The sequence below is a fragment of the Canis lupus genome, chromosome 6 (assembly GCF_003254725.2).
Source record: "Canis lupus dingo isolate Sandy chromosome 6, ASM325472v2, whole genome shotgun sequence".
NCBI lineage: Eukaryota > Metazoa > Chordata > Mammalia > Carnivora > Canidae > Canis > Canis lupus.
Genome location: NC_064248.1, coordinates 63,660,275 through 63,675,698, shown reverse-complemented (window position 1 = coordinate 63,675,698; position 15,424 = coordinate 63,660,275). Strand labels below are relative to the sequence as shown.

The window sequence follows — 15,424 nt, the reverse complement described above, 5'->3', positions numbered from 1 at the left end:
CTTAAAGTTCAGTAGCTTGTAAATGCATGCAAAAATTGCAAACTATTAGAAAGCAAATTAAATTAATAAATACTATTTATTGACCAACCAAATCATAGTTTTACTATCAAAACAAGGGCAATCATTTCATGCACATATCAAAGTATCCATAATAGATTCTATGCTCCCTAATTAGCGCTGTTCTCTCTGCGTAATTTCTTCCCACCCCAACCCCATCTCTCCCAACCTCCAGTCCCCACCACACCTTCTATAGCCTTAAACACTCTGCTCAGGCGTTCCCTCCTCTGCAAAGATTTTAAATTGTGAAATACACACCTGTACACAGGGAGATTAATCACCCTATTTGTTCCCTACTTATCCTTGTAACTATTACCATGAGACATATCTGAGTCCCCACTCGGCCAGGATAAATATTCTGTCTTTTTGTATCTCCACCCCCGACACAATGACTTATTGAAATTAATCCAAGTGTAATTAAAGTATTAGCAGTATATTCATACCCTACCCAATTTCCATATTTTTCCCCAAAAAAATGTTTCTGTGCTTGAAAATTTCTGCAATTTTGCTACTATGAATCATTACCTGCAATTATTCCAGTTAACTAAAAGTTATCATATTCTCAGATGCACCTTCTATCTTATTCCACTTGATGGTGCCAAAAGGTTTTTAACAACATATGTTAGAACCACTACAATTGCAGCTGGGAGAAAACACAAAGAAGCAAGATCTAAATAAGATTCTTTTAATTGTTTTAATATAACAAATGTTCATTATCCATAGTTATTGCTTACTGTAAAGTTTTTGTAATGGTTCTGACTGATCTGGAAAAATGATGAAGTAATGAATCAAAAATGAAAATATGTTAATGCAAACAGTGCTGTCTAGCTTTTGATTATTGTCGGGTTTTTAAATGGTTACTGATCTGGACGTGATGATGAAGAGGAGAGTAGAGTATGAAGAAATATTAATGTAAACAATGTTTTGAGCCTTTAAAAAAAATACAGAATCCAACCACTCAGTCAATTCCGATTTACCAAGCTCATACAAAGCTCCAGTTAGACAAATGCTTTAAACACTAGTTATCCATAGTCATTATTCCCTGCTATAGTTTCAATTCCACTTCATGCATGTGCCTTCACTTCTTCCCCACCCCATCAAAGATAAAAGGCAAGTAGCAGGAGCAGGAAAAAAAAAATAAAGTTAAAAAACAGGAAGGGGTAATTGCAGACAAAGAAGGAAACCTAAGGAAGAAAATGTCACGCCTTAGTAAGGTACAGAGTCAAATGCTTTCATATCTAAGTAATGAAGGAAGCAAAATTATAAGCAAAATTCCTTACATTTATCTTATTTCTAGGACCCACGCAAGAGCAAACTTTGAACATCTGATGTCTGTATTTGACTGGAAATAGAATATACTTTCCTGGCACATAGGAAATTGAACATATACACACATACACACACACACACACACACACACACACAAAACCATGAGCCCTCAAATTGGGAAAGTGTTCTTTCCTAAAAATATATTTTGAGTGTCTTGATTATCTATCACTTATTCAATTTGCTTTTTCAAGTTACAGATGGAACTTCCAACTTCAAAATCATTAACAAAAAAATAATCAGCTTAAAATGAAAGGTACTTGTTGATTGGACCCTCTATAGTAATATGTTCCATAATGTAACTAATCTAGTAAACACGAGTGTTTGGGTATGTGATATTTTGCTGATAAAGTTTCCTAAACACAGTGTTCTGTGCCAACGCACTCCATGACTCCAGATCAGGGGTTGGAGAGGGAACTACTGAATGGGATAGTACTGGATCACAAGACTTCTAAGTTTTCTTCTGGATGTAACATAAATATGACTGGAAGGGAAGGTACAAAAATCTTGAACAGAGACTATTTTTATTTTTTCCTTATATCATTTCTTTATTTCCCTAATAGTAAATGATAATGAGAGAAAAGTAATGATGACTCTGACCATACCAGAAGCTGGCAGCAAACCCAAAAGCACACAGTTAACAGTCTGGACATGAGAGGAGCCCCAGGCATATTATATGGCCTTAAGGAGAATCCATGCCAGCTGGGGTATGAGGTACTGAATACTGATTAATGAACCAATCGGAGCCTCTCTCTTCTTGGAGAGTTTGAATGGGGAACCCAATGAAGACAAGGAGGCTGTGGTCCTGAAGCCCAGGCACCCACACAGAGGAAAGACAACATCCAGAAGTCATGAAGTGGTAGAGGCCGTGAGGCTGGGAAAATAGTGGAGAAAGTAGATAACAAATCAGTAAAAGCAGATTCACACATATATTCAAAAGTCCTGGCTTAGAAATTCAATCGATCTTAGTTTGGGAAAAGTAATATCAAACACATATCCGTCAATTCCTGGAAATGTTCTATTCTTTGAATTTTTGTTTTCTTCCTCCCACATGCTCCATTCAGGCCTCTTTCTGTTCAGTTCATGAGTCAACTATGCCAAGTACACATTGAAAAAACATTTGCGTTCATGCACAAGAACAGTAGTAACTTCTCTTTCTTAAAGAAATGCCTTACCTCCAGAAGCCATGGCTTTAGTTTTCTGTCCAACAAAATATCAAATCCCAGGACTTCGAAACAGACACTTTCACTTCCTGGAGGTTGGCCAGGTCTGCACATTCGATAGGCATGCAGGACATGAGGTTCTGCTACAATCAAAGTCTTTACAACCAATTCCTGCACGTATAGTGATTTAAAAAATAAAAAAAAAAAAAGGTAAAAATGCCTTACTTTTTTTGTGTCTTGTTTACATATATGGAAATAAGGCCTGGACTTACAAACCAGCACCCTGGCCAAGTTCACAAAGCTCTATGGCATGTGGCCCCTGCCGCTGCTCTGATTCCGTTTCATGCAACTCTTACCCTGCTCATTACATTCCAGCCATGCTTGCCTGCTTAGGGCCCCTGGCATTAACTGTTCCCTCTTTCTGGAACACTGTTCCCTATACTCCCACACCTGGCCTTGACATTCAGAAAGGCCTTCTGTGACCCTAGAGTCAAAGGTAGCCACTGTCATCTCTTACTGCACCACTTCACGCAGAGTAGAATCAGCTGATCTTTCTCGTTTTGTTAGAGCCATGTCCTTGCCAACACTAGTGCCTGCCATTTAGTAGATGCTCAAAAATACTTGTGAACAAATAAGTAAAATAAAATGTGGCTTCTGTCTGTTAAATAAAGAAGGCTAGGATCATATGCTAGCCTTCTCAGAAACCATACAGAAAGGTTTAGGAGTGGCAGGGGAAAAAAATTCTAAGGAGAGTAAAGCACTCTCCTTACAACAAACAACATAGACAAAAGCTGTAAGGGCAGGAGGGACAGAACCTAGGAGAGGTGGGCTTCTGTGTGTGGTGATGATTTTGCAATTCACAAGGTTTATCTGAGATGAGAGTCCTGCTGACTACAGAAATAGCTGTCCACAACTGCTGGGAGGACACACAATACTACTAGAGTGAGTTACTAATGCTAACAAAACAAAGAGTTTATTGAAGTTTAAGAACAAGCTATGGATTGTGGAAAAACTGCTTGCTGGGGTTTTTTCTTAGAATATATTGTCTTTTTAAGTCCCTCTCTACAGGTACAGGCGATATAGCATGGCAGGTAAGAACTCGCCTCCAACGTCAAGCTTTCCGGGTTCATCCCTGGTTTGCTACTTGCTATATGTACAACCTCAGTCACGTTGCTTAAACTTTGTGAGTCCTACTTTTCCCAAAGGTAAAGTGGAAATAGTAATAACATCTACTGCAAAAGACTGATGTAAGACAAAATGAGACTCCATGTAAAGCTCTTGGCACAGTGTCTAGAACAGAGTAAACCTTCAGCGTTAACTACTACCATTGTTATAGTTTTCAACCATTCCTCCAGAACACTACCTCATACGTCAAGTCAAAGACAAAACATTCCACTACATGATGGGAGCAATAGTCACTACATGGGAGAAAAAAATGGGACACAGAAATTAATTCTGCTGTCACCCAGAATCCCCACCCAGATCATATTTGGGGTATCAGAGATGCCATGAAAGGTTATCCTCAGAACATTTTAATAAAAATAAAAAACTGATGGTAATACTAAAGTATATAAAGATAAAAAGACCAAAAACCACTTCATGTAAGTCTTTCAATACATTAGTGAAGCCACGGGAGAATAAGAAAAAAAAGAAAGTTAAAACTTTGGCTAATAAGTGTCTGCATGAAACACCACAGGCAGGATGGGGAGAGTGAATATTAATAGACCCTGAATTATAAATCTGTGTTTATTCTACATAAAACACACATTTGTAAGGAATGCAAGGCAAGACTGCAGGTATATTTGAAAATCAGCGATGATAGAACCAAACACAAATCAAATTCCACTAATGCTTTTGAGAATGTCCAGCATAGTGTCATTGCTTTGAAATATGATTTGTAGATTTGTACCTAAAATATATAAAAAGCACTCAGTAAGGATGGTTTTATGAGTGATTATAATTGTAATCACCATGGCTTGATTTTCTATTGATTTCTTATTCGTTCTTGATCTGCACAAAATACATATCTCTGTGCTATACAGGGGGTACTATAAGTTAGTTTTCATAAATAGTTACTTTTTAGATAAATTACCCCTCCCAAGAAAGGTCATTAGAAAAAAAAATTTTTTTTGGGGGGGGTAGTCTTAAGTTAAATTCATGAACTTTGTAAACTGTGACATTAAGAGAAAAATTTACTGATTGCCTTCTCAAACTCTTCCCTTTTTATATATTATTTCATTAACTCATGCTAAGCATATACCTTTATATATAATTCTTAATAAAAGTAAATATAATTATAAAATATGTGCTTGGAAAGTTAATAAGTTTATTAAGTATTAAATAATTGCTTATTTGTAGATTGTTACTATACATTCTAACTAATGTAGGCAAGAATAATACAAAATTTACCCATTTATAGAAGAGATCATAAATGTTTCAGAGCTTAATAGATGCACATTGGCCATATTCCAGCTATATATGAAAATTATACTTTAGGCTCTAAAAGAAAGGTTCCTTTCCCTACCCTCTTATTTATATTAGTCTTACTTCTATACCTTCTATCTAATTTAATTATGTAGAGGAAGTACCACTTAAAACCAATTTTTCTCTCTGATTAATTTTCTCTACACATTCTTCACCAAGGCAGCTCAATAAATTCCACCTTTTCACAAGGACTTACTTCTCCAAAGAAGTGAAAACCCACATGGAAGTGAAAAATTGCGTAAAGAAAAAGGAATATCACATAGCATATAAAACTTTCTTGTTCTCACTGAGATCAAATGATCTGTTCATTAAATCATCAGGTATCATCATAAATGATCTCCCATCAACAAGCTACTGCCTCAAAATAACAAATTTCACCCTTTTGATGCATCTAACTTGCTATATAATAAATTATCATTATTAAATATTTTTATTATTAAATATTAACATTATTAAAATATTTTTTAAATTTCTGCAAAATAGGCATTGGTAGTAAATAAGTAGATAAACACAGCATTATCATAATCAAATTTCTTATTTGGATGTATTTAGACTATCAGGAAGATAGAATAGAAAGTTAACAGGTTGGTGGGTCTCTAACAAAATCCAGCTGACAAACATTTTTGCTGGAACCCCTGAATTTCTAAAAAGTTTTGAATATGCTGCCAACATTTATTTATAAATCAAGAGACTTAGAGCTTCCACTGACAAATTAGAAGAATGAATCACACTAGACCCAAAATACCATGTGGCACCAAAAGGCTGGTGCTGAATAGTATCCACCTCCTTCAGATGTCTTACACTCTTCAAATTACCACAGTTCCCAGCACACGCTATTTACTTCTATCCAGACCATTTCACTCCTTTTTACTTGTCTGACACCCAACAGTCTCTGGATTTACATTCTGTGATATATAGAAAATAAGGTGTAAAAAATGTCAACCAACAAAACAACAAAGAGATAAATATAATAATGCTAGCTTTTCTGATTTTCCCGAAAGAACCAAATTCGGCTATGAACTTTCATGTCCTTTTTCATGGTAGATTTATTTAAATTATATCGTATTTGCTCCCAAGGAAAGCTAAATCATATTTCATAGTCTATCATATTAAGTCCTCTTCTAACTTTGAATACCATTGTGATACTTCTGTTAGGATTAATAAACAGTCAGTTTCACCTAGGTTACCTCCTCAGATCTGCTTCCTTTTCTCTCTTTACACATATCATTTGCAATGTCATCCACTGCCATGGCTTTAATTATCAGTTACATCCCAAATGTACACTTTTAACTGACTACTTAATCTTTTTTACCTGAGAAAACATTTCAAGTTCAATAAGTCTCGTTAGAACTCATTGTCATAGCCTCATAATCTTTTAAAAATTTAGTCCAGGCATCAAAACCTCCAGGCAGCCCTCCTCTTATTCTCGCCCACAGAAAGCCACCATATGTGGTCTTCCTCTACAGTCCCACAGAATCCAATGCATGCCTCTGTTGTTGTACATGCTAAATTACATTTTATTAACAATTTTTGTGTGGGTCTTTCCTACCAAACTCTAAGTTTTTTGAGGAACTGTATCTTCTAAATCTTCAGATTATTAGCCAGAAACAAGCCTATACTACGGGTTCAGTAAGTGTTTACTGAATGACTGGATGAAATGAATGAACAGAACTCTTTCCCTTCACTTATAAAACTAAGCTCTACCTCTTTTCAAAATAAGTTCCTTTCTACTCTATTTCAAATAAAGCCACATCCTTCTCCCTATAATTCCTCCTTAAAACTGCAGAGGAACATTTGAATGCTTCTCCCTGATTTCTTGGACATTGAGTTAACCTCAAAGTTGACCTGTTATCTCTTCTACTGTGGTTCATTTTGGGCCATTCTTTTCACTTAAACTTCCTCTAGGTGCCTTCCTCTACCTACTCTTGGTCTATACTCGAACCCATCCTATACCCATTTTTCAGACTTATCCTTTAAATTCATAGGCTTTGGCCTTATTACTCTCCTTTCTGAAAATCTGGAAGGAATGAATCCTTACTGCTTACACCAAGTTAAGCTTTGATCTTTTGGACCTAAAATTTTGCCTCCATATATTGTCTCAGCCACAAATCCCCAGAGAATTCCCAAAAATACCATCCATGCCAACCCCAGCCACTTATCACTCTTCTTGTACATCCACGCCTTTACTTATGCTTTGTTTGCACCTAGAACTCCCTCTCCCCCATCCCTAGCAGTAAAAATACTGCTTATCAAGATCTGTTACAATTCCCACTTCCTTCATGAAAACGTTTTATCTGCCCAATCTAATGTAATCTCTTCTTCATTTAAAATGCTGATGATCCTTTAAATTAACCTGAGGAAAGAGTTATAATTGTGAAAATGGCATAATCTTACTGAAATATCACTCCAAAACTTAGCAACATCATGTTGATTTGCTTGTAGGAATTCTGTAAACCACTTGATGGAACGTTTGCTGCCTTTATTTTCAGTCTCATCCCTTTCAAAACGCTCATTGTGCTTGTTCACAGAGTAGTTTGTTAGATGCATGTATAACTGGGTCTGTAACAAGTAAGAACCAAAGTTGTTATCACCTATGAGACTCTAGAACTGTGAGGTTTCACAGAATAAGGGAACCAAGGATGAAAGACAATTTTAAGCATAAAATATATAGATCAACAATTTCAGGATGATTTAGGTAATTTTCAAATTAAATGGAATGGCACATTTCCAATAAAAGAATTATAAATGTAGTCATCTACAAGGTTACTTTACATATTATTCAAAAATATATCTACCATAAATAGTATTAAAATAATAATAATAAATAATTACATGAAAATGTGAAATTATACACTGCTAAGTAAGAAAAATGCTGTTTTTGTTAATTTGTTTTTAATGTTTTTAGTCACAGTTCTCACCCAAACTTGTTTTGGAAAGAGAATTTTCTGAGAGAACATTCTATGTTTTTTTCAAAGAAAAATAAAAAATGAAATCTCAAGTAAGTAGTATAAACTAAAAGGCAGGCCTACCAAACACAACCTCTGCCTTCCCATAGGGGCTGGGAAGCCACTTGAACTCATTCAAGAGACAGAGTGCACTTAGAATCAGCAGACAGAAGCACCACCCGATGCTGTGGAGTCATTAACAGTAATCATTAACAGTAAATTTACAGTATTCCTTTTAGGAGCTGTTATGCCTTACTCTCTTTACATTCTTACATTTGTTGATACTGTTATCCTCAACTAAGCTTGAAAAAGAATCCAAAATTTAAAACCTCTCAGTATTGTCAACTAATACACATCTAATGGTTCCATATCAACCTAGCATAAACATTCATCAAATCTATCTATCCTACCCTCATGATTCTACTCCCAGAAATTACTTTGGATAGCAATGTTGCATCACAACGAATATATACTTCATGTACATTATCATTATCTTGGTTAAGATACAAATAGCCAAGTATATTTGTATCATATTTTATCTTCACCGCAATTAGCTTAGATCTACAGTAACATTTGAAGCAAATGTGCAGAACTGATCATTTGAGCTACATGTTGTTTACTAACCCAAGTGCTCATAACTAATTAAGAATTTATTTTTTCATTCACTAAACAGTATTTAAGGCGTACCTATTTACTACCTGCAGGAACTGGTACTGGGCACTGTAAATACAAAATAAGCAAGACAGACATAGTCCCTAACCTAACAAAACTTAGAAAAAGCTTTAAATTAAGTGATATTTTAAAAGAAAGAGCATAAATCTTCTGCTGGTCTAATCATAACTGCTTGATTTGAAGAAAAAGGAAAGGAATCAAACCATAGCCCATAGCATTTCCTATATAATGCTAAAATATAAATCATTTTTCAATTTTAAAAAAGGTTGGAAAGTTTTTGAGGGGCTCTCCATTTGGCAATAATTTCTTAAAATAAAGAATAACAACAATGATAAAAACTATAGCTATCCTAGTGAAAAAATGAGTAAGAAATGGAACTGTGCATTTTTCTTAAAACAGTATCTTTGTAAGTAGGATTGGAAATTCCAGTTTCACATCTACTTCAACAAAAATCTTCTAAGCAATTCATTGCCAGTTGGACATTGGCCATAAGGAGTGAAGATAGCTATAAACCAAATAGCAACCTGCAGGGAATGAGAAGGATATAACTATTCTCTACTCTTTTTTTTTTTTTTTTTTTTTAGCATGTAGGTTCAATACAATGAATTGGGATATACAAAACTTTTGAAGAACTGGCCGACTGCTAAACTGTTAGCAAAAAATAAATGGTTATTATATTTCAATGCCTGAAATTCTGTGTCTTATGATCTCCATACGTGTAGTTTACCAATATTTAATTCTTATAAACATACACAACTCTTCATAAAATACATGTTCACTATTTTAAAAATTGGAAACAGGAAGAAACAAATATGTAAGAGTATGCAATCCAAAAACAAACCAATGAGAACATTTTGATTTATTTTTTCCAGCCATTTTTTAAGCTTACTTTCTACATAATTGTGATCACACTTTAGATAAAATATTTTGTATTTCATTTTTTTTTTTCGTATCTTAATCTAGGAATTTGATTGTGAAGTCAAAAAAGGTGAACGTTGAAATTTTAGAGATATATTGGGACACCTGGGTGGCTCAGCAGTTGAGCGTCTGCCTTTGGCTCAGGGCATGATCCCGGAGTTCTGGGACCAAGTCCCACATCGGGCTCCCTGCGTGGAGCCTGCTTCTCTCTCTGCCTGTGTCTCTGCCTCTCTCTGGGTCTTTTATGAATAAATAAATAAAATCTTTTTTAAAAAAAGAAAATTTAAAGATATATAAGGAACATTGACACTTACACAGGAGAAGATAATTCTTTGTACATGTGAGCCAAAGCCACAAGATTACATGATTCAAAAGCACTTGGCAAAGTGAGACACAGAGGCTACATTTCCTGACTTCCAAACTTTCCTTATGATTTCCTTATGAATGTGCTTAAGCAAATCACATACATATAATTTAAGATATTAAGATAAATCACTTTACCATCTAAATGAGCTTCCAAATCTTACTCTTTGCTATATCTTCCCTTACTCTTTTCTCTCAAAACATGACTATCTGCATTAGAATATATTATAACCCATTCTTACCCCACCAGTTATTTTAATTATAATTTAAGAGCTGACAAGTCTCAAATTAGGCCTATAGTTTGGTTCTCTCGTGAACTCCAGACCTACGCTATACACCCAAATACTTATAGCATAGCTCCATTTGGAGGCTGCTCAGGCATGTCAACCAAGCACACCAGCTTTCTGCAAGCCCTTGTATTTCCTGTCACGGTGAATAATTCCCCATCCACCCAACTGCCCATGCCAAAATTCTTGAGTTTTATCCTTCATTTCTCTCTCCCATTTCCTCTTCTACAGATCCAACCTGTCAGTATATTACAGCAATATTATCCATGTTATCATAGATATATCTTAAATCTAAGTTCTTATTCTTAGGCTAGCCCTACTGCTATTACTGCAGATAAGGCCATCTTTCTTCCCACATGTGGTTAGACTAGAAAATACCTTCTCCCTTACCCTCACCTCTCCATCCATCTACATCTACATCCATCTCTCACATTCCCCACACTACAGACCAGATGACCTTTTTAAGACAAAAATCACATTCCTCCTTTCCTTCTCTTTTTCCAGGCTCTTCCTCCTCATCTCTGAACACCCACCCTTCATAGTCTGTATTTAGCCATATTGAACATGACTGCTTTCTCCAAACACACCATACCATGAGCCATTTTTCTCTATGGACTACCCTACCCACCCTACCCTTCCCTCAAACTGGCTAATCCTTTATTATTCATATTTTGCTTCATAAACTCCTTCTTTAAACTTTATCTCCAGCTGGGTTAGATGTCCTTGCTATGCACTGCCATAGCACCCTCAGTGTCTTAGACCATTACACTTACCATCAGGTATTATAATTGCTTATTTTATTTTCTGCCTCCCCACTAGACTGTTGCTTTTGAGAGGTCAAGCACTGTATCTGTTGGTCACTGTTTTTCCAAAACCAGCAAAATGCCTAGAATGCAGTAGAGTTCAAATATTACTTGGTGGCTGGATATATTCACACTTTATGACCTTTAAAGAGATTATTCTTTTATCTTCCTTTCCAGTAAAAACTTTGACAGTTCCCTTATTCTTCCCTTGCCAGACTTACAACATTTTTCAATTAATTTAACATATAGCAATGCTTATGATCAGTCATTATGTAATTTTTAAAATATGAGCACTTTTTGTGCAGTTAGCTATGCACATAACATTGGAGGAGAAAAATAACCAGGCTTTTGACAAAATGGGAAACAATACTTAATTAACTATAATTTTTACTACAATTAGGAGGTCCAAAAATAGGGTCGAGGTTAACTAAACTTTTATTATATATAATAAATTGAAGTTTTTTACTTTCATGATAAATTATGATAATAAAGTGTTACAGTTTGACCTTCATAAACCATAAACTTCAGTTATGACTTTCATCCATGAATATATGGCTGCACAAATGAAATCTTAATGGAAAAATATCTATAGAGCAGCACCTGAGTGGCTCAGTGGTTGAGTGTCTGCCTATGGCTCAGGTTGTGATCCTGGGGTCCTGGGATCGAGTGCCGCATCAGGCGCCCCACTGGGAGCCTGCTTCTCCCTCTGTCTATATTTCTGCCTCTCTCTGTGTCTCTCATGAGTAAATAAATAAAATCTTTTTTTAAAAAGTTCAATTTAATAGATTTTAAAAAGCACACTGAAACTGCCAATTTATGTCTTTAAATTTGGTCAATGTAAATTTACCATCTTTTCTTTTGTGAAAACAAAAATTAATAACTCTACTTTCTGATGGCTCTTGCTTTCTCTGTTTCATATACTTTCTCCCACACCCTACATGTTAAACCATACCTTTATATAAAGCTTGCTCAAATACTCAAATGAGAAGCTGAACACAAACTATCCCTATATTCAACTCCATGATACTTTGTCCTTCTCAATGAGACACTTATTTATATTTCTAAGTAAGTCATTTCTATTCAGGATCACAGCATACTCATATGCACTCTGAAATCCATTTCTATAAGGGCCACTGTATACACGTGTACATGTCATTTCTATACAGGGCCACTACATACACGTGTGCTTTGATCCTTGTGCTCACAGCGCCCTGCTAGAGGAGACATTTTTTTTTCTAATTTTCACAAAGCTGTCTATAAACTAGAAGCAGTCTTGTTTATGTACACAATTCCTGAGTATAAAAACTTGAGAAGAGCTACTTTGATTCACATAATCTTTACACACAATGCATGCTTTAAAAAGTACAAGTTGAACAAATGAATAAAGCCATCAATTCTGTCTGGTATCACTTACCAAATTAGACTCATTAGGTGGAATGTATTTCTCTGTTCCCATTCGCACAAGCCCATCATGGTACAGAAATATTTTCAGTGGATCACACGATGTTACCAGAATATAAATTCGTAAGTCAAACTTGTAGCCTTCCATTAGGAAAGGCTTTTCAATGTATTCTTGAACAATCAAATGATCCTGAGATGGAAGTTTGTCACCATTTCTTATCAAAGAAATTCTAAGTTTAAAAAAAAAAGAGAATTAAAAGAATAATTTGATAGGGGGTCAAGATGTTAACAAAATTACAGACAATACTCAAGAGGAAAATGGTGCAGTAGGGAACTCCAAAGTCTGTCCCTCCACAAAAGCAATGAACAGCCAAAAAGTTATCAGAATCAACTTTTTTGGAAACCTCAAAACTGACCAAAAGCTTGTAACAACCAAGTAACAATCAAAAAAAAAAAAAGAGAGAGAGAGAGAGAGGAAAAATAAAAAGCCAAATCTATGTAAAAGAGCTTTGTGGCATTTTAACTTATTTTGGTCCCATCCCCCAACCTCAACTCAGCAATGGCCTTGAACACAGCCCATGTTCCCAGTACAGGTACTGGTTCTGGAGGGAACAGAATAGACCTTATTCTTGTGGTAGTTTTGTTGTTATTATTGTTGTTTTACCTGCCTGGTGGCTTCCTGAAGAAACTCAAAGGACTTGCTTTTACCTTGCCTAAGTAGGAACTCTCCTAGTGTTGAGGCAGCTGCTTGAAGGGGTTGCAGGCATTATTGAAAACATTTAAAGACAAATGAATTAGTTCCTGCTGCCTATGGCAACCAATAAAGGTTGGGGAAAACAATATATTAACTAAAAATATTGAGAAGAAAGATTGAAGTATGAGAATCTTTGGAGGAATAAGAGTTTTGAAAACCTCTTATTTTTGGGAATCTAGAATGCCATGTGCATACCCAAGGCTAAGTGCATGCTCAGGAAAGACCTGTAAGTCCCTAAGCTCTTATCTCTGGCCAACCAACAGGCTCTGCACAAGGAGGAAATGAAGACTAAAGCTGAGTTTTAAATTGCCTAGTTAAGTGTTGATGGCTTGTTCCAACACACTCATATACCCCATCTGCAAGGACTGGGAGTTTTGATTTGGGGAAAGTTTTTTTTCTTCATTTGTTTTGATTGCAAATATTTGAAGAAATCTCTGTCCACTTACTAGCTGAGCACTGACCCAACAGAACAGTAATTTCAGTGCCACACAACAAAAAATACAGACTCCACAAAATTATTTCAGAAAGATCACTAACCAAATAAGCAACCATAATAAGCAGCAAAAAAAAAAAAAAAAAAAAAAAAAAAAAAACCTTGTAGAAGGGGGAAATCTGATTTTCAGAGTTGCTACATTATAACATTCAAAATGTCTAGTTTTCAACAAAAAAAATTATGTATCATACAAAGAGAAAAGATAGTATGGCCCATACACAAGAAAATTACCAATTAATAGAAAGACAGACACTGGGCTTACTAGAAAATCAACTATTTAGATCAACTGTTTTAAATTTGTTCAAAGGGATGCCTGGGTGGCGCAGTGGTAGAGCATCTGCCTTTGGCTCAGGGCATGATCCCAGAGTCCCAGGACCGAGTCCTGAATCGGGCTGTGTGTTTCTCATGAATAAATTAATAAAATCTTTTTAAAAAATTAAATAAATTTGTTCAAAGAATTAAAGGAAACCATATGCAGAGAACTGAAGGAAACCATAAGAATGGTATCTCACGAAATAGAGAATATCAATAGAGATATAGCTGGGGTTTTTTGTTTTGTTTTTTTGTTTGTTTGTTTGTTTGTTTGTTTGTTAAAAAGAGTGGAGGGACCCAAACTGAAATTCTGGAGTTAAAAAACACAGTAATTAAATAAAAATTCAATAGAGAGGCTAAACAGAAGATACAGGAAGTCAGGGGGAAAAATCAGTTAACTTGAAGGTAGGTCAATTGAAACGTCTCAGGAACAGAAAGAAAAAAGGATGAAGAAAAATGTACAGAGCTTAAGAGTGTTATGGAACACCATCAAGAATACCAACACACACACATTGGGAATCTCAAAAGGAGAAGAGAGAACGGAACAGAAAAAATATTTGAAGAATTAATGGCTGAAAACTTCCTAATTTGATGAAAACTATTAACTACATCTAAATACATCTAGGGCAGCCGGGGTGGCTCGGTGGGTTAGCACCACCTTCAGCCCAGGGCGTGATCCTGGAGATCAGGGATCAAGTCCCACATCAGGCTCCCTGCATGCAGCCTGCTTCTCCCTCTGCCTGTGTCTCTACCTCTTTCTCTCTCTCTCTCTCTCCCTCTCATAAATAAATAAAATCTTAAAAAAAATAAATACATCTAAAGAACTCAGTGAACTCCAAATAGGATAAACTGAAAGAGATCCACAGTAAGGCATATTATAATAAAACTGTCAAAAGCCAAGACAGAGAGAATCTTGAAACCAAGACTAAATCTTCTTATTACACTTAAGGATCCTCAATAAAATAAATATCTGATTTCTCATCAGAAACAATGGAGACCAAAGGCAGTGAGATGATATATACAAGGTGCTGACAGAAAGACAGAGAAAAACAAAAACAACAACAACAAAAAACGACTGTTAACCAACAATTCCATATCTAGCAAAAGTATTCAAAATCGAAAAAGGAATTAAGACATTCCCATATAGGGCAGCCCGGGTGGCTCAGCGGTTTAGCGCCGCCTTCGGCCCAGGGTGTGATCCTGGAGACCCGGGATCGAGTCCCACGTCGGGCTCCCTGCCTGGAGCCTGCTTCTCCCTCTGCCTGTGTCTCTGCCTCTCTTTCTCTCTGCGTCTCTCATAAATAAATAAATAAAAATCTTTAAAAAAAAAATCCTTAAAAAAAAAAGACATTCCCATATAAAAACTGAGAGTTTGTTGCTAGTATAGTTGGCCTATAAGAAATGCTAAAAAGAATTCTTCTGACTAAAATGAAAGGACACTAGACA

General features: G+C 35.7%; 1 protein-coding gene across 7 annotated transcripts in view; it reads right to left on the bottom strand.

Annotated features, from left to right (window-relative positions):
* TTLL7 (tubulin tyrosine ligase like 7) overlaps positions 1 to 15,424 on the bottom strand; it is a 149,724-nt gene that overhangs the window by 67,698 nt on the left and 66,602 nt on the right. For 6 of the 7 annotated variants that reach the window (XR_003124393.3, XM_025417860.3, XM_049111759.1 and 3 more), the window contains 3 exons: positions 12,433 to 12,649; positions 7,425 to 7,589; positions 2,559 to 2,717 (listed from right to left, as the gene is read on the bottom strand). Coding sequence is in view for 6 of the 7 variants with exons in the window: in XM_025417860.3 (XP_025273645.3) it covers positions 2,559 to 2,717; positions 7,425 to 7,589; positions 12,433 to 12,649 (541 nt within the window). In the remaining variant the exon portion in view is untranslated. The remainder of the gene's footprint in view (positions 1 to 2,558; positions 2,718 to 7,424; positions 7,590 to 12,432; positions 12,650 to 15,424) is intronic. The other variant, XM_025417861.3, reaches the window with a different exon arrangement.